At 37.1% G+C, this 26,777-nt stretch overlaps 2 protein-coding genes across 4 annotated transcripts in view; one reads left to right on the top strand and one right to left on the bottom strand.

Moving 5' to 3' along the window:
- The window catches only part of GSK3B (glycogen synthase kinase 3 beta), a 195,190-nt gene extending 171,034 nt beyond the window's left edge, over positions 1–24,156 (bottom strand). For all 3 annotated transcript variants that reach the window (XM_047874647.1, XM_047874645.1, XM_047874646.1), the window contains exon 1: positions 23,495–24,156. In XM_047874647.1, the coding sequence (XP_047730603.1) occupies positions 23,495–23,582 (88 nt within the window). In that variant the 5' untranslated portion in view covers positions 23,583–24,156. The remainder of the gene's footprint in view (positions 1–23,494) is intronic.
- Positions 23,981–26,777, top strand: part of LOC125174488 (uncharacterized) — a 56,291-nt gene continuing 53,494 nt past the window's right edge. Inside the window, exon 1 of the mRNA XM_047874011.1 lies at positions 23,981–24,917. Within this exon, the coding sequence (XP_047729967.1) occupies positions 23,981–24,715 (735 nt within the window). The 3' untranslated portion in view covers positions 24,716–24,917. The remainder of the gene's footprint in view (positions 24,918–26,777) is intronic.

Raw genomic sequence — 26,777 nt, 5'->3', positions numbered from 1 at the left:
GTAAAAGATACATAAATATTAAATAAATGCCAATTCCTTAAGAAAGACATATAGACATAAAAACTCTAACTCAATAGTAAGTTGATATGAAAATTATACTATAATTATTTATCTTCTCCATAGTTCATGGCTCCTTCTCACTTTCAACTTAAATTAAATCAAACTCCCAAATACCCAAGAAAATAAATCCTCCTGCCTTTTGGGAGACCCCAAGCCTAGGAGAAACAGTATGAAACAAACATTTTTACTGTCTCTTCTTTAATAAATCTGTCCTACTTGACTATTGCTAGGCACTTTGACTAGAAGAGTGCCTAGCATATAGTTAGTTTTGAACACTGAATGAATAAATGTGGACACCTTGGAACACCTAACACTGTCTCTCCAATAATGAGTCTCATTATCACACAGTCTTAAAGCCTTCACACAAAACTGTGGTGCTAATTAATATTCAACAACAATTTTGATTTCAAAAAAGCAATCATGCAGCAAGTTTCATCCAGCTCACTTCCTTGCAACATATTTCCAAAGAAATATACCTAATAACACAAAATCCTGAGATGAATCATAAAGTCACAGAGAACCAGAAAGCTCTTAAACCTTAGTCTAGCTCCCTCACAAGGATTAAAGTTACTTATAGATTTAAAGTATAACCAATAGAATTCTTTTTTAAAGGTGTTTAGGGAATGCACTGTTCAGGAATCTTGGAAGTAAATCCTGTAAAATCAAAGTACCTTTTAAAAAAAAAATTAGGTTTCTTGTTAGATAATATATGTTCACTGAAGAGAAACTATAAAACGGCAAAAAGAATAAAATTAACATATCTGAATAACACATTGTAAGTTTAACTAGATTGTAAGTATAATACAGGAGTGTAAGTATAAATATTTTGGAGAATATCCTCAGTTTGGTCACAGTCAATGCAATCAGTGCACATACTCTTTTGCAATGTACTATTTTCACTCGTTGTTATTACAAATTTATATCCATACTGGGGTGGTGCCTGGGTGACTAAGTGGGTTAAGTGTCCAACTCTTGATTTCGGCTCAGATCATAGCCTCACGGTTAGTAGGCTTGAGCCCCGCATCTGGCTCAGTGCTTTTAGCACTTGGGATTCTCTCCCTCTTCTCTCTCTCTCTTTCTGTCCCTCCCCTGCTCTCACAGGTGCTCTCTCTCACAAAATAAACTTTAAAAAAATGTGTACTTAAAAAAACTTAAATGTGTACTTAAAAAAATATTTACATCCATGTTAAATATTCTTCTATATCATCATTTTTAATTCTCTTGCATGAATATCATAAGATCATTGAGAGGATTAAATAAATGTAATGTATGGCATGGGGAAGCACTATTTAAGTAATATTATTGTTATTAGTCCCAGGATTAAAATTTCCATAACGATTTATATGTATCTAAATTTGTGAGTCTATCTCAATTTCTTTCCCTAATGTCCCAGAAGTAGAACTTCTGAAATTCTGTCAAACTGCCCTCCAGAAAGAATATACAAACCTATTTTTCTTCAGCAACACATCTTTCAAAACCCTTGTCACCAACTATTATGTATCTAATCTTTGTCAATTTAAATGGGGATTAGGGGTACAATTTTTTCTCATTTTATTTTTGTTTTGTCAATTACACTAAAATGAATACTTTCACAGGTTAACTATAATTTCTCCTTATCTGAATTGTTTGTCCAAATATTTTAAAATGAATTACTCCAACATTCATGGTCAGAATAGTCAGATCATTATCTAAAGCATGTTACATACACCACCACTCTACATAAACACATTGATGTTATACACTCAAAAAGGGGAGTTACACACTTTAACTCCATCATATCCCTCAACTTAGTATCTTCCACTAATATTTTAAAAACAAAACACTAGTGCCCAAGGCTAAGGGAGAAAAATGGTTCAAATTAAAGTCTTTAAACTACCTAAATATGTAACATATAATCTCCATTAACCCATTAATTTAAAAGAATAGACACTTAAGTACTGACATGGAAAATGTCCATAATACATTAACAAGTGAAAAAACAGAATAGTTTGTTTAGCATGATCCATTTATAATTTATATTATGAAAATAAAATAAGTAGAGTGGGAAGAACAGGGAACCAGTTGCTGTCCTAGGTGCTAGGGACCCGGTACTGAACAAGAAAGGCAAATTTTTTTCCTGCCTTTACAAAGCTTACATTCAACCTGGTTATTACTAAGTATCTTGACTTTATTTAGATTCACTTTTAACATTAAGCCACAATGGATTACAACAATAAAATCTAACACACACTACTTTCTGGATTTAACCTTTGTTTTTAAAGTTTATTTTGAGAGAGAAAGAGCACAAGCAGAGGAGGGGCAGAAAGAGAGGGGGAGAGAAAGAATCCCAAATGGATTCCGTCAGTGCAGAGCCCAATGGGGAGCTCGAACTCAGCAACCCATGAGATCATGACCCGACCCGAAATCAAGATTCTGACACAACCCACTGAGCCACCCAGGCACCTCACTACTTTCTGTATTTTAGGGCAGTAAGTAAAATACAGAAAATTTAGGAAGTTACACACACACAAAATATGCTATCCAGTGTTAATGAAAGAGAAGGAAAAAAGATCTCAAAACTGTTTTTTAAGTCTTATTTACACTCAGGAATCTCTTTTCATTATCCAAATTTAAAGCTCAATCGATAATATTATATTAAAAAATTAAGTTGCAGAACATTCAGATATGATCCCAATTTTCTTAAAAAACCATTTGTGGTACATAGAAATGTTGTACACTCGTAACAGACAAATGTCTTGAACTAACTTAGTAGTAATTTCTGGAGATGTGAGTAGAGGGAAAGTGGGCAGAAAAGAATCAAAGAAAACTTTACACTTTTTACCATACATAGTTGTATACTGTTGGGAGTATTTGTGGTAAAACAGTTATCTTTATAAAAATGAAAAATAAAATACCTTTTAACGTTTCAGTGCCAGAAGAACAAGAGAATTGGTCTCACTGAAAATTTCCCTATGTAACACCTTAATCTCTACCTATATAGAACTGCTTGGATAAAAAACCTGAATGCTATGCAGATATACAAAGCAATAAGAAGAGCTTCATATACTATGAGTAATTTCTAGGATTTCTGTTAAGTAAAAAAATACAAAGTATAAAATAAAGTGGAAGTTGTATCTAAGAAGAGAGAAAGATGAATAAGTACACGTACATTTTTTTTTTAATAGCCAAAAACGAATATAAATGGTCACCTATAGGGGAGGGAAAGGATAAAAGCTGACTTTCTGATTATACTTTATACTGTAGTTTTGGAACATAAATATTTTACATAATTATAAAACAAAATTTAATCAAAATGAAAATAAGTTACTGCCAAAAATTGACAATAAAATGACCAAAGAAATTATGTATCAAACAAGTGGCTTAATGTCAGAGAGAAGTTATTTCAAATGATTTTAGAAAGGTAATTTGACTGTAAATCCCTAATAAAATCTATATTAAACACAAGAATTCTTAAATTATTTGCAGCAACCATTTTCTACAATAATCTCAAAATAACAACACTAATATGTATATATAAATATAAATTAAGTAATGCACTACTCACAAGATTTTTGGCATAAAAGAGCTATAGATATAAAGATTTAAAAAGTCAAAGGCAAAATCTTATAATAGCAACCTCTTACCCTTGAAATGACATCAGATTTGGAAATATTGGTATGAACTCATGGTGTATTTTCTGAATCATACAACAAGTTCAGCAAAGTTGCAGAATATAACATCAACACAAAAATCAGCTGTATTTTTATATACTAGCAATAAATAATCAGAAAAGGATATTTTCAAACAATTCAGTGTACAACAGGAATAAATTTAACCAGGGAGGTACAAGACTTGAAAACTACAAAACATTACTGAAAGAAATTAAAGAAGAGTAACTAGAAAAACATTCCAGCTCATGGATTAGAAAACATTATTATTAATACATCAATACAACCCAAACCAATCTACAGATTCAACACAGCCCTATCCAAACCCCAAAAGGCTTTCTTGCAAAAATGGAGAAGAGGATCCTAAAATACGTACGTAATCATGAAGAATTCTGAATAGACAAAATAATCCTTAAAAGTTGGACACTTAAACTTCCCCACTCCAAAATATATTACAAAACTACAGTAATCAGGACAGTGTAGTACTGGCATACATATATATAGTATTTATGCCAGTAAATGTGTGTACACACACACATACATATATACACACATACATACATATATCTCGATAGAAGAGAACTGAAAGTCCATGAATAAACCCAGGTATCTATGGGTAACTGATTATCAACAAGGGTGCCAAGACCATTCAATGGGAAAAGAACAGCCTCTTCAACAAATATAACTTGGAAAACTAGACCCTTACCTCACATCATAAATCAAAATTAACTCAAAATGGGTCAGGGACCTAAATGTAAGTAATGACACTATAAAATCCTTAGAAGGAAACATGGGTAATTTTCATAACTGGATTCAGGAGTGCTTTTCCTGGTATAACATGAAAAGCACAAAAAAGAAAGAAATGGATACATCTGACTTCAAAATTTAAAACTTTTGTGCATGAAAGTACACTATCAAGAGAGTGGGGGGAAAAAAAAAGACAACTCCTAAAATGGGAGACTGTATTTTCAAATCATGTATCTGATAGGGTCTAGTATACAGAATAAGTATAAATTAATACAGAATAAATATAAAGAATCCTTACAACTCAACAACAAAAAGGCAAACAACCCAATTTAAAAATGGCCAAAGGACTTGAGTGTATACTCCTATAAGAAGATATACAAATGGCCAACAAGCCCATGAAAAGATGCTCAACATCATTAGTTATTAAGAGAATGCAAATCAAAATCACAATGAAGCACCATTTCACATCAACCAGAATGGCCATTATCAAAAAATGGAAAACAAAAGTGTTGGAGAGGTTATAGGAAAAACTGGAACTCTCATTCATACACTGCTGGTGGGAATATAAAATGGTGCAACCACCCTGGGAAACTGGTTGGCAGTTCCTCAATAAATTAAACACAGAATTACCATATGACCCAGCAATTCCACTCCTAGTAAATACCTCCAAAAAACTGACAAGCATTCAAACAAAAACTTACACACAAATGTTCACAGCAACACTATTCACAATAGCCAAAACTCAAATGTCAATCAACTAAACAGATAAACAAAATGTAATTTATCATACAATGAAATATTTTTAAGCCATAAAAAGGAATGAAGTACTGATACATACTGCAACATGGATGAACCTTGAAAACATTATTAAGTGAAAGCCAGTGTACAAAAGGCCAGATATTGTATGAGTCCATTTATATGAACTGTCCAGAACAAGCAAATCCATACAGTCAAAAGCAGATTAGTGCCAGGGTCTGGAGGGAGGAAAGAATGCAGAGTGACTGCTTAATGAATACAAGGGTTCCTTTCGGGGTGTGGAAAATTTCTGGAACAAGACAGTGGTAATGAACACACAACAATGGGAATGTACTTAATACTGTTGAACTGTACACTTTAAAATGGTTCAAATGGTCAATTTTATGTGTATTTCACCACAATAAGAAAAATCCAACACACACACATCCACAGATATACACCCTAGCTCTGTCCACTAAATGAGCCTAGAAACAACAATCAACACATAGTGATAAATATCCAAATTATGGTCTTTAAATACTAATACTAATAGGAATCAGAATCCCTCAGAGAAATCTAAATTCTGGTTCTGGATCTAAGGCAGGTTATGGATAAGATGAGCCTGAAACATCTTGTATACTAGAAAACAGAATTACCAAAGATTACTGAGGTTACATCTACAGATACAGGAACCAATATGAAGGGGCTCCCACTGACTAAAATGAGACAATTTGAAAACTAAAAAGAAAAACTACAATGGATTAAAACAAACATATTCAAAACCGAGGTTCATATAGACACAAAAAAATTAAGCAATCTCACTGGTCATTGGCTACCCCTATCAAATAGTAAGAAAAGAATCTGCTGTTCCTCAGAATAATCATGTAACCTACTGAAATAAAGCTCTTTTTTTAAGTTTATTTATTTATTTTAGAGAGAGAGCAAGAACAAGCAGGGGACGCTCAGAAAGAGAATAAATACCAAGAAGGCTCCGCACTGAAGTAAAATTACCCCCATTCCACCAGAAGCCAGGTTCAGTCCCTATGAAAAGCTAAGTGGAAAGGGAAAAGAGAAAAGGAAAAATGTGAAAGAAGGAACCTTGTGACTCATTCTCTCCTCTCTATTCTGGTTAGTGACAAAGCAGTGAGGTGCTGCTGGCTGCCCTTTTAAGAATGCCCTGGCAAGGACAAAGAGTATTTTACTTATAAGAAAAGGTTTCCCATGAAAATCAGTCTGCCTTAAACTGTGAAAAGTGTCTGATGTTCTTTAAGCCCCCAAAGATTTTGGCTGTTTCAAAGCAGTAAATAAAAAGTGAAGAAGGGAGAAGAAACTTTTCATGGGATGGGGAGTGGATAGTTTCTCTCCCCAGCTTCCTCAAATTAGAGAAGAAGGAATCAAAACTGAAGGAAAACGGGGGCACCTGGGTGGCTCAGTCAGTTAAGTGTCCTACTTCGGCTCAGGTCATGATCTCGTACTCCGTGAGTTTGAGCCCCGCGTTGGGCTCTGCACTGACAGCTCAGAGCCTGGAGCCTGCTTCCCATTCTGCTCATAGACCATGAGCATGTCTGTCTCTCTCTCTCTACCCCCTCAAAAAATAAACATAAAAAAAAAAAAAAACTGAAGGAAAAGAACACAGTATTCTGCTTAACTCCATTCACAGTTAATAGCCTCAGTGGTTTTGAATGGTTCTAAATAGTTATCCAAATGTTCAGAGAGCACCTCAGACCACTTTAACTCTACCGAATGAGACTGCTGACAACCTGATTTGGGCGGGGGGCGGGAAGGAGAGAAAAAATCTTCACATTCCATAGTACTCTGGTGTGCCCATCACAGTTAAACATTTAATAACCTAATGGCCAATGTAAACCAAACTGCCAATGAATACAAACTAGATAAAAATAGCTTTCAGAAGAAAAATAGGCAGCCTTTAAAAGACTGACAACACAGACATCAGACTGACTTAAAATACAAATCTCACATTAAAAAACAAAAAACCTTTATGGACACTAGGCCAACATCTGCTTATTACAACTAGTATTCACTGATGGGGCGCCTGCCTACGTGGCTCAGTTGGTTTGGTGTACAACTCTGGCTCAGGTCATGATCTGTGGTTTGTGAGTTCCAGCCCCATGTCAGGCTTTGTGCTGACAACTCAGAGCCTGGAGCCTGCTGTGTGTCTCCCCCTCTCTCTGCCCCTGGCCTGCTCATGCTCTGTGTGTGTCTCTCAATAATAAATACATGTTAAAAAAAAAAAAATTACAACTAGTAGTCACTAAAATTTTGCCAGATCCCTAATGGGAACTGTAACTGTCTTATAAACTGCATCCAAGATATAATTTCCATTACTTTAAAAAGGTTATCTGAAAAAAATAAATAAATTAAAAATAAAAAGGTTATCTGGTGATGATTTTTTCTTAAAATTTAAAAAAGAAAAAAAAAGATTTGGAGGCCTCCTTATGACCACCCTAAATACACATGCCTGTTAAAAAAAATAAAATAAACAGGAGTGCCTGGATGGCTGAGTCAGTTAAGCATCTGACTCTTGATTTCAGCTCAGGTCATGATCTCAGGGTCGTGAGATCGAGCCCAGTGTTGGGCTCCGTGCTAAGCATTGAGCCAGCTTAAGATTCTCTCTCCCTCTCTCTCTGTCCCTTTCCCTCTTGTGCGAGTGCACACACACTCTCTCAAAATAAATACACTTAAAAGAAATATACAACAGATACAAACAGGTAACAAACTACACCTAAGCCTTAATTATTATTACTATTAATAATAGCAGCTAAGATTATTATGGGTCAGACACTGTGCCAAGCATCTTACATGCATAATTATCTTCGTTAAGCTTTACAATCTCCAGAAAGGTAGGTAACTGAAATTAGTAACGTCTAAGTTCACTATACCTGATCAAAGAGAGGCTCTGGCCTTATGATGTCGAATATAGATATAAAACTATACATACCTAAAGATAGTATCCAATCTCACTCAAACAGGAGCCTAATTTGTAGAGTATTCTCTAAAATCTTCCCCCCCCCAGAACATGGAGTTCATCTATGCAAAACAAAGGATGCAGGACATGGTCAACTAGTCAAATTCTTTTTTTCTTCTTCTCTAAATAGGGAAGTATATACTCTTTCCTAGTACTACTGCTAAGTCGCCATTTGTAAGTAAAACCAGAAATTCAATACAATCACATGGTAGCATAGCAAAGACAAAAGAGCAAAGATTTAGGAATCAGAGAGATTGGGATCCATTCCAGTTCTGCCCTGTTAGTATCTTCTACCCTCCAGAAGTGCCTTGGGTTCCTTGTCGGTAAAATGGAGACATCACCTAGGGCCTGTGAAGTAATGCTTTTTAAATGCTGGCTCCTTTCCCTTCTCTTCTAAAATAAATGCAAGATCCAAAAACCTAAGGCAGAGCTTCCAAAGTGTGATCCAAGGAATACCAGTCCTTCAAGGGATCCTATAAGTTACACTTCCTCAACTTGTCTGGCTATAGAATACTTGTTATAGTATAACACCTATTAGAGTAACTACTGTAGGAAACACTGACCAAAGGAATTTCATATAGGCTAAAAAAAAAAAAAAAAAAAAAAAAAAAACAATTGCTTCACATTCTATGATAGCTCTTTTGGATCTTTATCAACTATCTAGTTCCTGCCTTCATTCTATACAATCAAGCTGGCAAAGAAGTGCCTTCTGGACATATGAATACTCCATTTATTAAGTACTGTTCATTAAAACCCAGATATCCTCTTCCAAGTATGGTCCAAAAAATCTAACTACATGAAAAATAGGACTTAATATTTCAAAGTTAACAGAAAACAATTATTTTTCCAATAGTCTTCCAGTTACAGAATAGAGGTAACAAGGAAGGAAAAGTACATATATCAATTTTAATTTACCAGAATTGTGCGAAAGCCAATTATTACAAACAAAACAGGTACCTGGCCTCACTGGCAGGCACTAAGGCAGGGCAGAGGGTGGGAGCCAACTATACTCTACCTGAATTTTGTATCACCACAGGATTTCATTGTAATCTGACACTTAAAACACTTGTTAACTAAGAAAAGTTCCTCAGAACCACAGAAAATTTTCTCCAAGTCATGAGAATCTTAAATCAACCTTTTAAATTAACATTTTAGTCCCCAAAGCTACAGAAATTCTTCTTCTTTAAAAACAATACAAAACATGGGGCGCCTGGGTGGCGCAGTCGGTTAAGCATCCGACTTCAGCCAGGTCACGATCTCGCAGTCCATGAGTTCGAGCCCCGCGTCAGGCTCTGGGCTGATGGCTCAGAGCCTGGAGCCTGTTTCCGATTCTGTGTCTCCCTCTCTCTCTGCCCTTCCCCTGCTCATGCTCTGTCTCTCTCTGACCCAAAAATAAATAAACGTTGAAAAAAAATAAAAAATAATAAAAAATAATAAAAAATAATAAAAAATAATAAAAAATAAAAACAATACAAAACAAAACAATTAGAAACAAACAAACAAACAAACAAAAAGATGATGGGTTGCCTGGGTGGCTCAGTCAGTTAAACGTCCACCTCTTGATTTAGGCTCAGGTCATGATCTCATGGTTTGTGGGTTCTGCACTGAGAGTATGGAGCCTGCTTGGAATTCTATCTCTCCTACTCTCTGCTTCTCTCTCTCTCTCTCTCTCTCTCTCTCCCCCTCTCTCTCAAAATAATAAATAAACTTTAATTAAAAAAAAGATTATCAATGAATATGTTAAAATTTCATCTCTATACTTAAGACTTTTAATTTTTTTGTTTTTCAACATTCAACATTTATTAAGTGCCAACTTGATAAAGAGAATTTTCATGTTCAAGAATAATATTAAGCAACAACAAAAAATACTGAGACAAGTGAGCAAAGGAAACAATAAAGACAGAAGCAGATAAAGTCTAACACTTCCCTTGAGTCAAACAATGATGTGTTATCTGGGCTCAAAATTAGTGTCTTTAAGTTATCAGAGGTAAGAAGGCTCCATTTCTGCACAATCATTCACATTCTCTTAGGCCAGTAAAGCAGTTAAGAATTAGAGCTCTACCCTAAATTACCTGGACTGGAATATAGGCTCTGCCATCTGCTGCTTCTAAAACTTTGGCAAAAGTTACTTAACCTAATCCTGAATTTCCTTAAAGATAATGAGTTCTGGCTCAAAACTGATTCTGCAATATGGATTTCAACTATAGTTTTTACCCATTTCTTATAGCCACTGTTTTATAGATAGCCTGTATTAATTTTGAAAGCAAAGTATTTGCTATTAAAGTTTTATTACAAAAAAGGATTTAAAATACTTAGTTTACTTGCATGTGATTGACAATTATGTTCTTCTTGGTAAGAAACATTATAAAAAGTAAAATTTCCTAGGTTACCCATAGAAACCTTAGTTCAATCAATTTCACACAATGTTCCTATTCTCTTTCCAAATTATAAAGGCCATATAGAGTAGCAGTTAAGAGAACAAATTCAAAGTATGGTGACAAAATCTGCTGGCTATGTAAGGCTCTCTAAGCCTCAAATTTATTCATTTATAAACTACATTTGCCTTACCAGGTTGTGGTAAAGACTGAATGAGATACAGATAAATTGCTAAGTACAATGCAATGACACAGTAAGTACTCAAAAATTTTTTTCTTTTACTTGAAGTCTAGCGTCCTGAGTTCAACATACTGGACCTATTCTCTACTACCTGTAAGATCCTTAATAAATCAATCATAATATTTATAACTTAGCTTCTTCAACCATTATATGGAGATAATATTGCCTCAAAGAACTATGAAAGTTAAAGGAAAGGATAGTGCTTGGCATACAGTAAAAATACTTAACGGGTACCCGAATCTAAATTATTCCAGTTCTAAGATCTGGGCTACCATCAATACAGCATCCATGGAAACTCAATACTCATCATTACTATAAACATTGTTCTAATTCTTATACATATACATATATATATATATATATATATATATTTCACTAACATTTCTCTAACTTCTTTCTCAACCCTCACTCCTCACTTCTCAACCCGTAGCTCTGCTCATCTCTTTCCAAAACTTTAGAAAGTACACAGGCTTTCTCAGGTATATGCGAGAAATAAAAAGATTTTTTTAATCAGGACACTACATTTTTAAACAATATCTTACTCCTAAATTAATGCTGTTAACTGACAAGCTGTACAATTTACACTGATGCTACGTGCAAGGCAGTGGAGTCATAGAATCCTCTGCTTCTTGGGATCTTCCTTTTCTAAGGTCCCCAGGAACTGGTCCACCTGCTCCAATTTTAGAAGCCATGACACACACCCTTTATTTTTTACTTGGTACTCACTTTCCACTACAGCAGAAATATAATACTAGAATATTTCTTCTATCCTTTGAAAGTACACAGACACTCTTAAATTTTTCTAAAAACTCACAAGAGGTAAATATATATAACATTAAGGTCTCAAATGTCTCTAAACAAAGGTTATCCCTGATATTCAACTGAATTGAAATAGAACTATGCTCTGTTCAAAAAAAAAAAAAAAAAGAACTATGCTCTGTTCTTTAGTAACTCCTCCTGGACTTCAAGAACGGCATACCAAACAATTGTTACTTACAGAGAAAATAAATCTCTTCCATGTCTAAAAATCATGCCCCAAGCCAGGCAAGCATTTCACAATTAACACAGTGAGTCACAGAGGCAGATACCATGTTGATCAGTAGAATCCAAATTATTATTGTGACAATATGATTTCTCAAAACCAAATACAAACAGCCAAACTTCACAGCTATTTAAGAGGTTGGATCATTTAGCAAGATAGCCCATATTGTTTATTAAAATTTCTCAACTCTCTGGGAAAGCTCTTGAACTGATATAACAATATATACTATTAGACCAAACAAATACGATCTTAGAGAAGAAAAAGAAGTCCTGTAAAAATTAAAGCTTTCATAAATCCCCACAATACAATTACAATCCATGACGAAAGGGCCTGTTAATATTTACTTTATCTCCTGCAGAATAAGCTACTTGGTGAAAATTTTAAAATTAATTTGTCAGATTTCATTGATCTACATCTTCTCTTCTATCCCCACCCACTCCAAATAAATTCCCAGAAGGTTTGAGGGTACTGTAGGAGCTGGACAGGTTCAAGGTTTTAAAGGTACTATGCTCACCAACCAGTGTGACCTAGCATTCAAGTTCTTTCATTCATTCAGCTACCCATCCAAAAAGTTCAGAGCCACTCAGTTGCTAAGCACATAGTATAAAGTGTCTACGTCTGTGTCTTTTTCCTTTCCCTGGTATTACGCCTTCATTTTTAAACAAAAATTCCTATTTGACTTTATAAATTAATTTCTTATATCAAAACTTTAATGTTTCTATAAATATCAGTGATAGTTTGGTGACCTGGATACTCTATACCATGTAACTACCATATATGGTATACACGTAACTACCATGATAAATTGCCTTCAACTCAAACATATATTAAGTGACCCAATTTAAAAGGCACTGTGCTCCACATTACAGTAAATACAAAGGTAAATAAAATGCTCCTTTTACTGTACCGGAACTTAAAATCCCCTAGGGTGAGACAAAACAAGTTACCCAGAACGCAAGGCAGAATGTAAGAAGGGTGACAGAGAGTGCTACAGGAGTTACATGCAAGCGAATTCCATGCCTTGTGGGGGGTAAGGCATGGAAGAGTAAGTGGTTGGGGTGGCATCTGAAACCCTGAAAGCTGAGTAGGTCTCTGAAACAGCAAGGAGAGAGAATGTATGACAAAGAAGATTTACACTAATAAGATTCCATTGGGACCAGGGACAATCATGGCAATGAAAATATTTAACAAACATACCAGTAAGAATTTCCATATACAATTTAACAGCTGTGCTAAAATATGGGGAAAAACTCATTGCCTCCGATAGTAAGCACCTTTCTGAAGAACATAAATGTCTCAACCTCTTTTAATGTGGTATAAAATTTCAAAATTAACTGAAGACATGACTAAAAACAAAACAAAGCAATAAGACAAATCAATGAAGTGTTCTTAAACCACATACATCTTATCTGTTCCTTGAAAATGAACAGACTATATGATTAAACAGATTGACAACAGTGTTACACAATAACATAATTCTTGGACAAAACTCTAAAGCTACATTGTCCAATACAATAACCAGTAGCAACATGTGGCTACTGAGCACAAAATATGGTTACTTCAAATTAGGATGTGCTATAAGTATAAAATACCCACTAGGCTGTGAAGATTCAGCACCAAGAAAAAAAAAAAAAGAAAAAGAAAAAGAATGTAACGTATCTTATTAGTAAATTTTATATTGATTACATATTGAGATAATATTTTTGATATACTGGGTTATTTAACAATATTAAAATTAAATTCACCTATATCTATTTACTCTTTTTAATGTGGCTCCTAGAAAATTTTATATTACATATGTGACACATTTGTGGCTTGCATTATATTTCTATTGAAAAGCTCTGGTTTAAACAATTGCTTAACATTAGTTCTTGAATTAGTCTGTACTTGGCTTTAGGTTATTGCTTTATGTCGGCATGGCAATCACTTGATCATAATGATAGAAGGTAACCGCCCAACATCTATGCCTCAGTGTTTAGATACTAAAAAGATGAGACACATAGCAGAAAAGTATGTCCGCCTAACTACTGTTTTGGAGCAAATGTGTAAAAAAACAACCAACTAACAACTTTTCTGGATACATTTACCAAGCAGTTAATTTTGGAGGCACTGCTGGCTGACGTCAGAGACTGTTAAAGGAGTATTCAGCAATACAAAGAAATGGAATGCAGGGAAATACAAGAGTGGACCCTGAAGAGTAATGACGTCAGAATGACAGCTGCATAGCAGGACCCGGAGAACAACCAAGCTTGACGTCAGCAATAAGATGAGGACTCTAGGAAAAGACATTCCAGGAAAATAACAGACGGTGGGGCAGAATCTAGAGAATGCCTGATAAAGTTTGAAGGGGGGGTTGGGGGCCAGAAGCAAAATTATGATCATTGCAAACAGGGCAAGAAAAATAATATGGCAACAATGAACTGTAAAAGAAAAAAAATAAAAGTGAATGGAATGTGATTGCCACTTTGGAAACAATTTGATAGTTCCTTAAAATATTAGTTACCAGTTACCATACAACCTAGCAATTCCACTCGTAGGTATATACCCAAAAGATACAAAAATATATATCCACACAAAAACTTGTTCACAAATGTTCACAGAAGTATTATACTAGCCAAAAAGTAGGTTAACAATACAAATGCCCATCAGTTGATGAATGGATAAACAAATGATGGCATTTCCATACAATGGAATATTATTCAAAAATAAAAAGGAATGAAGTACTGATAAATGCTAGAACACAGATGAACCTAGAAGACATTATATGAAGTAAAAGAAGCCAGTCATAAAAAGTCACATACTATATACCATTCATATGAAATGAGAATAGGCAAATCCATAGAGACAGAAAGTAGGTAAGAGATGGGAGGAAGGAGAATCTGGGCAATGATTACTAATGGGTACTGGGTTTCTTTTTCGGGTGACAAAAGCGTGCTAAAATTAAATTGTGGTGATAGTTTCACAACTCTATGGACATACTAAAAACCACTGTGCATTTTAAATGAATGAATTTTATGGTATGTGAATTATGTCTCAATGAAATCATTTTTAAAAGGCTTATGTGATCATTGTACACTACTTGCTCCTGCTAAGAATACTGCTTAGTGTCTAGATACTGAGTATTAACCATTTGAGTAATAATTTAAATAATTATTTAACTGAAAATAATGGTATAACTATATTACCATGATAGCAAAAGGGCGGTTAGGATGAGAATAAATAATATCCAAATAATGAGAAAATAACAATATCAAAAAGTAATTTTAATAGCCAAAAGTATGCTAATTAAAAATACAACAGAAACTTATACGGGAAAACAGCCATCACAGTTTTAAGGTTGCCTGTGAGAAACAGAAATGAGAAAGAGAAGACTGACTTCCATAATAAGACTTTCTGCATGATTTGATTTCTTTGGATCATATGAATATATTATTTTATAAAAATTAAAAATTTTTAAAAACAGACTAAGGAGTGCTTGGTTTAGAAGCAGAATGAAACCGTGCGCTCTTAAAGAGGTAAAAGGCACAGGCTTCATTGACACTGACGCACTCTGCGCCTCTGATCTCTCAAGAGAACAGGTTTTTCTCACCTACGATGTTAGAAAAATGGAAAGTTAAAGGAAAAAGTAAATGTTCCTTTGTGTTTTTCTTTACCATGACAAACTACTTCCAGCAAAAAAGATAATACCTACTTGACACTACAAATCATTTCTCAAATACAACAAGAGTAGGAAATATTTTAAATGTGATAGTGTTCACTGGTTATGACTATTAGCATTTTACCTCTTATTGCCAAGAGAAGCACTCTCTCATCTTTCCACTTACTCCCCATCTAACTCACGTTTGGAAAAAATAAGGGTTTAGTAACCTACTAGGATGGAAAACAACAGCAATTTTCTAGAATCATTGATTTAAATTTTATTTTAATTCTAACATTCTTATGGTAAAGCCTGTGTTCATTTAGGTGTATATACACAAAGTATAATTCCATAATAGAAATAACCAGTAAAGAATCAAAATATCTACAGAAGGATACTTAAGAAACTGGAATGTTGACAGTCCCCAGGAAAGGGAACTGGTAGTTAAAAAGCAGGAGTAAGGCAAAGACATCACCGAAAATCTTGAAAATTTTGAATTATATGAGTAAATTCTAACTTTTAAAGCAAAATATGTAAATAAGACAAGCACGTAATTGTCCATCATATGGCATGCAATTAAGTGGTTATTACTATTTATTACATAAATATGAAACACACATATATATACATATAATTACAAACTATTATTGAAACCCTACCAACTCAAAGCTTCCCCCTTCCCTTCAGAGTTTAATGAACAGAATGTGAAAACTGAAATTCCGATCGGACAGCTAATGCACCTGCAACACTGGCAGTCTGAAGCCAGGCATAACTCCAGCATCTCAAATTCTTCAGATGCTGCCTCTATAGACTTAAAAATCTAGAAGTAGCAATTTGACTCAGCTCAGTAACTTCAACACAAGTCATGAAGAAAGTGGTTAATCAATTAAAAAGAATTAACTGACTTTATGGAATAAGGGGAAGTAGAAGGAGTCACATTTTAAGAGATAGGTTAACCTTCCTTGGAAAGAAATCTAAAACACCCAACCTTTTTAGTTATGTTAGCCAATTAAGCCTGTAAGAATTTCTTAGACTTCCAAAAGAGAAAAAAGTACTTTGCCATGATTGTCCTTTTTCTTCAGATCCACAATTAAGATAGTGACCTTTTCAATTCTCATTAATAGGTCTTAACTGTGTTAGTAAAGTTACTCTCTAACAGCTAATCATAATTCATAAGAAAGCTTAAGTAACTGTATGCAGTGCCTTAACTAGAAGATAGCTTCACAGTTATAACGTAACTAATGTCCAATAAACACTTAACTGGTTGTATACACATAAAATCAAATACATATACACACACACACACACACACATTTTCATGAAGTTTGCTGCCAACTATTAAAAGGAGGAAGAGAACACTTACAACACTTCACACCCTACAGAAAGAGAGAAAGAAATAATCCTTAAGAATGGATAATTGAGAATCACATTCCAATATTACCTGGAAATATAAATACACCAGATTTACCTACGAACAATCAGTACTTCTCAATAAAAAACAGTTCTCTGAACATTAAAAAAAAAAATCAATACTTTTGGCTGGCATTAGCCCGAATATCTCCATTTTCATGTTTGTCTTAAAAAGTTTTCCTGGAATCTTAAAAACATTTTTTAAGCATTTTTTGAATATAACTATAAATATTTAAGTACTGTATTTGCTACCAGGCACGCCCTGAAACTAATTCAAAAGCAGTACTAATCATGAAAGTCTTATACATACACTGCTAAACTATCAATGAAAGACTATCCTACAAGCAAAAGGCACTCTAGCTTATCTCTGGAATCTGAGTAACAGGCAACAGCAATACAATTCTCTGAAACATATACAATAGAGAGCAACAGCTCTAGAATCAGGATGCCTGGGTTTAAATTCTAGCAAAGCAACTTTTTGCCCAAGTCATCTTGGGTAAATTGCTTCACTTCTCTAAATTTCATTTACCTAACCTATTAAGTAGGGATAACAGTATTAGTTACTTTGTAGAGTTGCTGTAATGATTACAATGAAATACTGCATAGGAGCACATTGGTGGCTCAGTCAGATAAGCATCTGACTTCAGCTCAGGCCATGATCTCATGGTTCGTGGGTTTGAGCCCCACATAAGGCTCTGTGCTGACAGCTCAGGGCCTGGAGCCTGCTTCAAATTCTGTGTCTCCCTCTCTCTCTGCCCCTCCCCTGCTCACGCCCTGTCTATCTCTGTCTCTCAAAAATGAATAAAAATGTTTAAAAAGATGAAAATATTGCATATAAAGAATTTGGCAGAATGCTTATTTAGAACATAGTAAACATTCAATAGGCACATCACATGTCAATCACATTATTATTCATGGCCACTTTCTATTAAAGCAACCTATTTATTTTTAGCTTTAAAAGCCAAGGATTTCACATGACATAATTAATGATAAAACACTAATGATAAAACACTAGTGCTCTATACCAGTGTTACTAATATTTTTGCCTGCCTGCCTACCTACCTCTCTGACTTTAGGGCCTATAAGTGCATTTAAATTTCATCACCATCTAAAATACAAGTTTCTAGAAAAACAGTTCCTTTTCAATCAGAAATGTTTACTTTTTATTATTAATTCAAAGGATAATCAAGAAATTAACAACCCCAGAATATGTTGACAAGGGAACATATTAAGGGTTCATCTTTTGTGCCACTGTTGGCTATGGTACCCTGGAGACAAAAGGAAAAGTTGATTTGGCAGAATTAACTACAAAACAACAAAATACATCATTACCTCAATCTGATCAAACCAAAACGCTTCTAAGAAAACTATTCGGTAAGAAAATGTAAGACTCAACTATTTACAAAGTTTTAACTTGCACACCCTTTGAAAGTAGACCTTTCTCACCAAAACATAAACAAGAGTGGGAAGGGGGACTGTAAACTAAAAACCCAAATCTACAAAGTTTTATCTTTATATTTTTTTATACCAGAAGAAGTACATTACAGACAAAAATATATATTGAAATAATTTACAGAATGCCTATTATGTACTGTGTATTAACTCATTTTTTAAAACAACAAATGTCCCTTCTTAAAATCAATTTAATGGTAAGAAACTTTTGGAAAAGCAAACTGCTCCTTTAACTCTACTGTCAGTTTTTCTTTGTACTATTCACACAGGTCTTTATATGAATATACATTTCTATATTACATTCAACCAATTTCAAAGGCAATTCTTATAACCAAGGAAGATTTGTACAATCCAAAATAGGAGCAAAGACTGTAACCTCTACTTTAAACCCAGTAAACCATAAAAATACTATCCTTTAAATCATTCAAAATTCCCTTTGAACCACACTCCCCCATCCAAAAATTGCTAGAAAACGAGGCTAAACGTTTCAACAAATTCATTTACTTATGGTGATTATGCTCTTAGTAGAAGAGGATCTGGGAAATCAGGTTGGTCCTGTTAATACCAGCATGTACTCCAGCACACACGCGTGCTCTGTCCGTCCATTCTCCATTGTAGGGTGGAGTATCAAAAGAGACAGCAGACTTATAGCCTGCCTGACCCCATCCCTATCTCACAATCCCATGAGTCTTATTATAAAGTATGAAATAGTAGCATCAGGGTCAGCATATGCCTGTTTCACAGCATTCTCTTTACACACAAAAACACAGCACGTGCAGTCTCAGAATCTGCTGCTGACACCAAGCTTCCCCAGCCTTGCTGTTTCTCCAAAACAGTATCTCACATCTGCAACTTAAGTCCAAAACAAGGAGCAGACAGCACAGGGTGCAAGAACTGATTTTCTATGAACTATACCAGTGATATGAATGTCACCTCATTTTCTCAATGTCATTCACAATCAGCCATTAATTGATGTGTGAATCTCTTGGTTCCCTTGAAGTTTGGTCCTAGTATCTGTGCCTTATAGTCATTTCACAATAGCATTCTACAGATGCATGCATCAAGAGAGCATGCAATTCTTAGATGAAAGTCTTAGTGTTTGAAAAACTCTGGAAAGATCTGGTTCGGAAAGGAATGAAAATTTAATGAAAGTAAAGTTCTAGCTTTCAGTCTCATACACAAGCTCTCTTCCACGTAAACATGGATGATTTAGAAATTGCCTAATTCTGATAACCTAATTTTTAAATGTCACAAGATTACACTCCCTTGGGAATACAGTAACTCTAGGTTGCCACGTAATCTTTGGTTTTAATACTATACGACTAAATACTGCACAATATACAACTTCTATTAATTATTCTTTGACTAAAAAAAAAAAAAAAAACCTGACCTAATTAAGAGATACTCATGTATTTTCCTCTTTCCAAATGTTATACTTAAGCATTAAGCCTACCCAATTAGTTAAATTTGTGCCAAGAGTATACCAAAAGCATTTGTTACTAATATTTTAAATAAAACCACCACAGATAGTCCCTTTCCTTCTCTTTTTTGAATAAAATATCACGTAATTCTACAGAAGGAATTGTATAGCTATTAACGTTTACTTAGTAACACTTGAGTCTGTATGTGAACAAAAAAGAAACACTGGTTTCACCATAGTAAGTAAAAAGCAATATTTCAAATACACAATTTAAATACATGATTCAAACTTAGGATGCAGGCTTAACTCAACCAAAAAGGCAAAAAGCATTTTGTTGTAAAGTCAACTTTTAATTTCTACTGAAGCCTTCACAAACCAAGTAAAGGCTGCTATTATTACTATTATTATCATTATTTTAAATGCAAGGTTTACCTAAGAATAATCATTATTTATGAAAAACAGGTTTTAAGCATGTTCCAAAGACTAAAATAAAGGCTAGTTAAAATACCTATTTTTACGTCACAGTTTAGTCCAAAAAATATTTCCATTGTTTTCCAACAAATTACCATGGAACTATTATAACTAGGGTCAAGTGTGAGGCTTTTGAATCTACATAAAAAATTACTTTCTTTTTTAAGACTTCAATGGAAAGCATTTAAATTAAAACCCTTAGTTTATTGCTCTAAAAAATAAATCCAACATTTTTAGGGGAAGAAAAGTTAGAAACTGTGCAATTAATAGGCTGTAAAGTTAAATATCATTGCCAGTAACCAAATGCTGTCTGACCTTCAAGGGAACCTACTGTACATTAAATTATTAAAAAGTGAACTCATCTACCCTCTCATCAAGGCACTTTCTCAACTTTCCCATTACAATCGGCAATATAACTTAGCAGGTCAAGTCTTCCAGACCAACAACATCAGAATTTATTTTTAACTCCTGACTCCTTCCCAAATATTCCCCTTTGATCCAATCCAAAGTCCTGCTAGTTCCTCATTCACACCACCTCTCAAATGTGTTATTTTCATACCATTTTCACATTTTATTTTATATTTTCTCATGATTCACAACATCCCCTACTATCTCCCTAAAAGGGCTCCAATGACTACTGTAAGCCATTAATTCAGCTGCCCAAATCATCTTCAAATATCTTGTTCAACAACCTAACTCTAACAATCCTAAACTCTCTTGAACCTCAACCAAACTCTTACAGGCCCCCTCTGTCCTCCATCAGCTATCAAAAACACATTTCCCAAATTCTATCTGTTCTTATTTTCCCATTTAAGACCCTTTAATTCAGATTTACCAACTTGCTTTTTAAGTACAAAAATTATCTACCTACCATACAAAAAAATACCATCTCTGCGCCTCTGCCCATTCCTTCCACCTAGAATCCTTTATGTTTCTCTATAAATTCAAGTGACTGCCTCCTTTAACACCTGTCTTAAAACCCATCTCTGCAGGAAGTCTTTCCTCTCCAACCAAGATGCCTCACCGTTGTAGTCTTCATCCCTCTGAACAAAGCATTCTATTTGTATTCATAATCTTGCAGTCACCATGCTATTGTTTTCCTACTTTTTCCCATAAACTGCCTCTACAACTAAACGATAAGCTTTTGAATCCAAGGACTTCAATTTCTTTATGCATCTCTCTTTTGAACAGGGGTTCCTTAGAACAGTAGCACTAACAAATGTTTAATGATTCCCCTTTCTTCTAAACTGTCCTTAAAGTCAAGTGGTCAAAAACACATTGAACTCCAAGTTTTTAAATGTTAAGTTAAACTATATGGTAATAGAAAATTAAACACTTTAACCTACACACTTTACAAGAGTTACTCCATCCTCCGTCAACATCCACGCTACCAAGAATTAAGGAGTCATTTTCGAAGAAAATCCCGAAAACAAAATGAAAAGTCCAAAAATTTAACATTATAAGCTATTCTATTTTGAGCTCTGAAATTGATCTAATAAAATAATTACCTAAAACTGATTTTCAGTGGATTTTAAACTACACTACCAAGATGAAAAACATACAAACACTCCAGTATCACAAGAGGCTCTTAAGTAGCTATTATAAGATCTGCCTCATCATAGCTGAAAATTACCCCAGAATTTTAAAATATTCCTTTCAAATGACCCCATGAAGTGCTTAGAAAGCTTGATTCTTCCCTGAAAAAATGCATCATCAGCTCCCCTCCTCACACACCCTGCATTCTGCACTAGTCACAAAAGTAAATAAATAATAGATAAATAACTTTTAAAAATAATCTGCCATTCAGCTACTACCTTAGACTACCCTGGTTCAGGCAAGTCCAAAAGCCAACATGAATTGAAACCCTGAGTTCAATTAAAAGTGATAATTTTATGTTCCTTAAGGATATAATAAATTTCACATAGGAGCATTTACAGATTTTTTAAAAATCTCAGTTCTTCAGTTCTCTCCTTCTAGGCAACAAAATGGGTTTTCTTTGCCCTCATCTTGTCCCCTTCTTGAGGAATAAGGAAACAATGTAGATATTTTTGTCAAATTCTGGAAGTATGGTTTAAATAAGCTATCACTAAATATGGTTCCACATCCTGGAACACTGGAACTTACTACACCAAACACCTCAAGAACATAGACTTTTTAGCACAAATCTAGGACAAAAGTACAGTCCGGAAACAACCCTGAACACAAGCTCAAATATCTCTATTATATCCAGGACCACAGCCTTCAGCAAAACCCATGACAAAAAAGTCTAAATCCATATTCTCATAACTAAACCCATAGTTTTATCTAAATGTGACAGGAAACCAGTGCAAAGGTATTTTAAATCGTCCTAGAAGGGACCCCTGACTTCTAGCTCATTTAACAAGGGTTGAATGCAATGACACCCCAAAACTGAACTTGATGAGTCAGTGACAATTAACATTCAACGTAGTATTTGGCAACATGACAATATAAACCTCAATCAAAACCTGGACCTACTTCCAAGTTACCTTTTGATTAAATGTAAATTACATAGTGGTAAACTGGTAATGTCAAAACGAGAAGGTTAAAAAAACATTAAATCACGTATTCAATTTAAAACAATGCCTGAAGAGATACTACTGCTACTAAGTCTCTACCAGCTCCTACGGACCTTTTCTAAAGGGAGAACTCCATGCTCGCCTACAAACCTGAATGGTAACTGAATTAAGTTCATCTCTGGATTAAGAACAAACACTTTGTAGTCACACAGGCAAGAAACAATTGTTAGGAGACTGTGACATTTAGTGTTTCTAGGAAGTATACAAAACTATGGTAACACCTAAGACCTGAGCTAACTAAGATATATGCCTCTTTCCAAAAGACATATACTCCGCAAATGTACAAAATGAATGGAATCAAGTCTTGTCCTTCTCTTTATTCAAAAAGATGAGCAAGTAAACACTCATCACTACTTTAACATGGAAATACTCAAGCACTTGATAAAGCGGACTACCAGCAGCACAAAAAGTATAAGAAAAGAAAACATGTTTCAAACTAAACCATCCAAATAAAAAGCATATTCTCTCAATTCAAGGTTAATGAGACCAGGGGAGGGGGTAAGGGAGGAGAAAGAGGGAGCAGCCTTATCCTTGACTGAAGATAGGTTTTTGCCCTTTTCCATTACCTCTGATTATTATATCAGGAGGTCTGATATTTTAAGATCCTGGTTATTAAAGGTTTTTTATCTTAAGGATGAGGTGAAGAAGGGGTGTAAAATAAAATCAATACTCACTGCTAACTTTCATGCTGCCAAAAGCTGAAGGCTGCTGCACTGGCTTGCAGCTCTCCGCAAAGGAGGTGGTTCTGGGCCGCCCTGACATGATCACTCTCTTCCCGAATCACCCTCTTTTCCTTCCTTCCTCCTTTTCTTCCTTTTGTTTTATGTTGGGGTGTTAGGTTAATGATAAATGCAGCATTAAGTTCTTCCACAAGAAGGAAAAAAAAATAGACTTCTTCCTCTCGGCTTTTCACTCCTTTTGTACAGCTATAAAAAAACAAGCGATGTTTCTCCTTCAAGACAAATCAGTATGGATATTTAACATATAGATGATTTGGGACTGGGAAAAAAATACAGTTCTTTCCCCTCCCTTTCCTTGGAGGGGAAAAAGGGAGGGGATAATCTTAAAAAATATATATCACGTGAAACGGGGGCAAATACTTGATTGAAAATAAGTACTTTGAATATTATAATTTCCTCGGGGATTTTTTTTCCGAGTCAATGAAGAAGGGAAGCGGCGGAAGGATCACGAGTCTCACGCTTGAAAAGAAGGGGGGATGGGAAGGAGGGAGAGGGAGGGGGGTGGCTCGGAGATGCGACGGGAAACGCTGCGGCTCCGGCAGCGGCGGGATCCGGCGGGCTGACGGCGGGGGCCCGGCGAACTGGAGGGCGGCGGAGTCTCGAGTCAGTCAGAGGCGGGCGGTGGCGGCGGCTCCTCTTCTCATTGCGCCAGGAGCAGCTGCAGGCGGCGGCTGGATCCAGCGGCCATGGCGGCGGCGGTGGCGGAGGCAGCTCCCTTCAGACCCCAGGCAGCGGATCCTCGACTGCTCCCCATACGCCGGGGACATGGGAACCCGGCAACCAATTCCGTCCCTCGGGGCCCCCTCCCCCGTCCGCGGCACCAGTGCGGCCGCCCTCCCGCCCCTCGCCTCTGGTCGGTGCCGGCTCAGGAAGTGTCCGCGCTTTGCCCCCAGCCCGGAACCCTGTCAGCGGCTGCGGGGCCGGCTCCTCCTCGCTTCCTTCCTTCCTTTGTCACTCGGCCCGGGCGGCGGCGGCGGCAGCGGCAGCAGCAGCACAATCCTGCATTCGCCCGGGTCGGGGGCTGTTCTGTGTGAGGAGCGCCGTCTGCGCAGCCGCCTAGCTCTTCCCCACTCCCCCTCCCCCCTCCTACTCGTCCTCCGCCTCCTTCCTCCCCCACCCAGCCTTACACCGCCCAGCGCCCCGCCACCCGCGTAACAGGCGTCTGGGAATCGCCGGCCGAGCCCCGCTCCCGCCCACTTAGGCTACGGTGCCGAAGCCCGAGCGGAGCCAATCACGGACGTCGATTGTTTGTGGCTCCTCCCGGAAAAAGCCGATCGACCTGAGGAACCAATTAGGAAGTGTCGCTGGAAATCCACGCCCAAAAAGCGGAAAATGCCGAAAATAGCCGAACGAAAAGGTGGGTTCTCCTCGTTCAGTGGCTGGCTAGAACAGAAATTCGACAATGGCACCAGTGGCCAATCAAAATCGCCGGCCCTCACGAAAAAGCTTGAAGAGTTAAGGACGGTGAAACCCGGAGTCACTGGTGAAACAGCACGGTCGGGCGCCGCGGCCGCTTTGTAATTGGCCGAAAACTCCGCTGGGAGTGCACCTCCCTCGGTGATTGGCGAAGCGAGGGGGGCTTCCGAGGACAGTCTGGCCAGTCAGAATGTCTCCTCCCTCTCCAGGGTGGAGAGAAGAAGAAAGAAAAGGGAGGGCATCTATAAAGCGCCTTCTCATTGGCCTGAACCCTTGTAGCTGGAGTGGGGGCAAAAGGGAAAAGGAGGGAGGCCGAAACCCGTAGCGGCAGCCAATCGGCACTCACTGCCGTCCAATCGCAAGACCTAGATGCACTGTGATTGGCCTTCCGCCTCCGGCGGCGGTCCCAGGAGCGGAGGGAAGCTCGACTAGGGTCGTGGCGGACCTTGTGACGGGCTTGCCTGCGGCTGCTCTCAGCCGTTGTGGAAACCGCAGATCAGGAGCGCGGGCACTGCGCAGCCGGTCCGAAACTGCTGCGGTCAGCGGCGCTGGTCTCGGAGCGCTCAAGCGAACAGGGAATTTAGGGGCTCTCCCCACCCACGAAGAGGTTCTCTCCCCGGCGCGGCTAAATCGCGCCCGAGCCTCCCCTCCGCCCGGGATAGCGCGTGCCGAGAATCAGCGTCTTCCCCGAAAGGGCCAGACGGAACTAGGACGCCTACCCGGCCGGGTGCGAACTCTCAGTCGCTAAAATAGTAACAAAGCTTTCAGAGAGGCAGCGCTTCTGGGCGCTCGCGCCCTGCTCAGCTGCGGGGGCCGTTGATAGAGAGGCCGACCGCGCCTGGTGTGCGCAGCCAGGCCGGGCCTCCTGGAAACGCCCCTGAGAAATGAGCTCATGCTGGATGCGCGCGCTTCTTGGGCGCGCCTGCCCAGCGCAAAGCGAGCCCCGAAAGCAGGTATGGGGAAATGCCGTCAGGCCGGATATCCTGAAGCCTCCGAGGAAACGGGGAGTCAGAACAGCCCATAGCTTTTGGTCGTTTGGAACCAGGGTGATCTATAAAAGTACTAGTTACGTAGGTTTCACACATAGGCCGGTATTCATTGTTCTACAGAGAACCAATTCCTTTGGTTTGCTTTAAGACTGTGAGGTATAGTTACGCCAGGATAGCAGAAAAAGTAGAATGAACAGCTGCCATCCTGACTAATCCCGTGGTGCCTGTAATTTCCATGTGCACAGTCATCCTTTTTGTGAAGATACTATCTCCAGAAAGCACATGTAAAAATACAGTTGATCAGCTTGCCTAGCTATTGCTTTGAAATACTTGTGAGGGACTTGGAACAAAGTAAGCTTTGATGGGAGACAGGAAAGTCTAGATAGGGCTTGCAGACTCACATGTCTAGGAAGGCCAGAAAAGTAAAGCAAATGAATGAAATTGGCCTTGGATATATAAGACAACGGAGAATAATAAGAAATGTGGCAAATTATTGTCCGTGGTGTAACTGAAAGGAGCAGCTGTTCAGCTCTAGCAGATTGTTGCCTACAGGCATGTGGGTCCAGTGTTCTGAGATAGATGGTTTTTTTCCCAAGAGAAACCCTAAAACTGGGTTTTTGTGTGAAATCTCTGGTTGTTGTTTTTGTTTTTGTTTTTGTTTTTTAACATTTATTTATTTATTTATGAGAGACAGCGGGAGAGGGAGGGAGACAACAGAATCCGAAGCAGGTTCCAGGCTCTGAGCTGTCAACACAGCACCTGATGCGGGGCTCGAACTCACAAACCATGAGATCATGACCTGAACCAAAGTC

The sequence above is a fragment of the Prionailurus viverrinus genome, chromosome C2 (assembly GCF_022837055.1).
Source record: "Prionailurus viverrinus isolate Anna chromosome C2, UM_Priviv_1.0, whole genome shotgun sequence".
NCBI classification, from domain to species: Eukaryota; Metazoa; Chordata; class Mammalia; order Carnivora; family Felidae; genus Prionailurus; species Prionailurus viverrinus.
The sequence above is the reverse complement of the archived record's forward strand: the minus strand, read 5'-3'. Positions and strand labels throughout refer to the sequence as shown.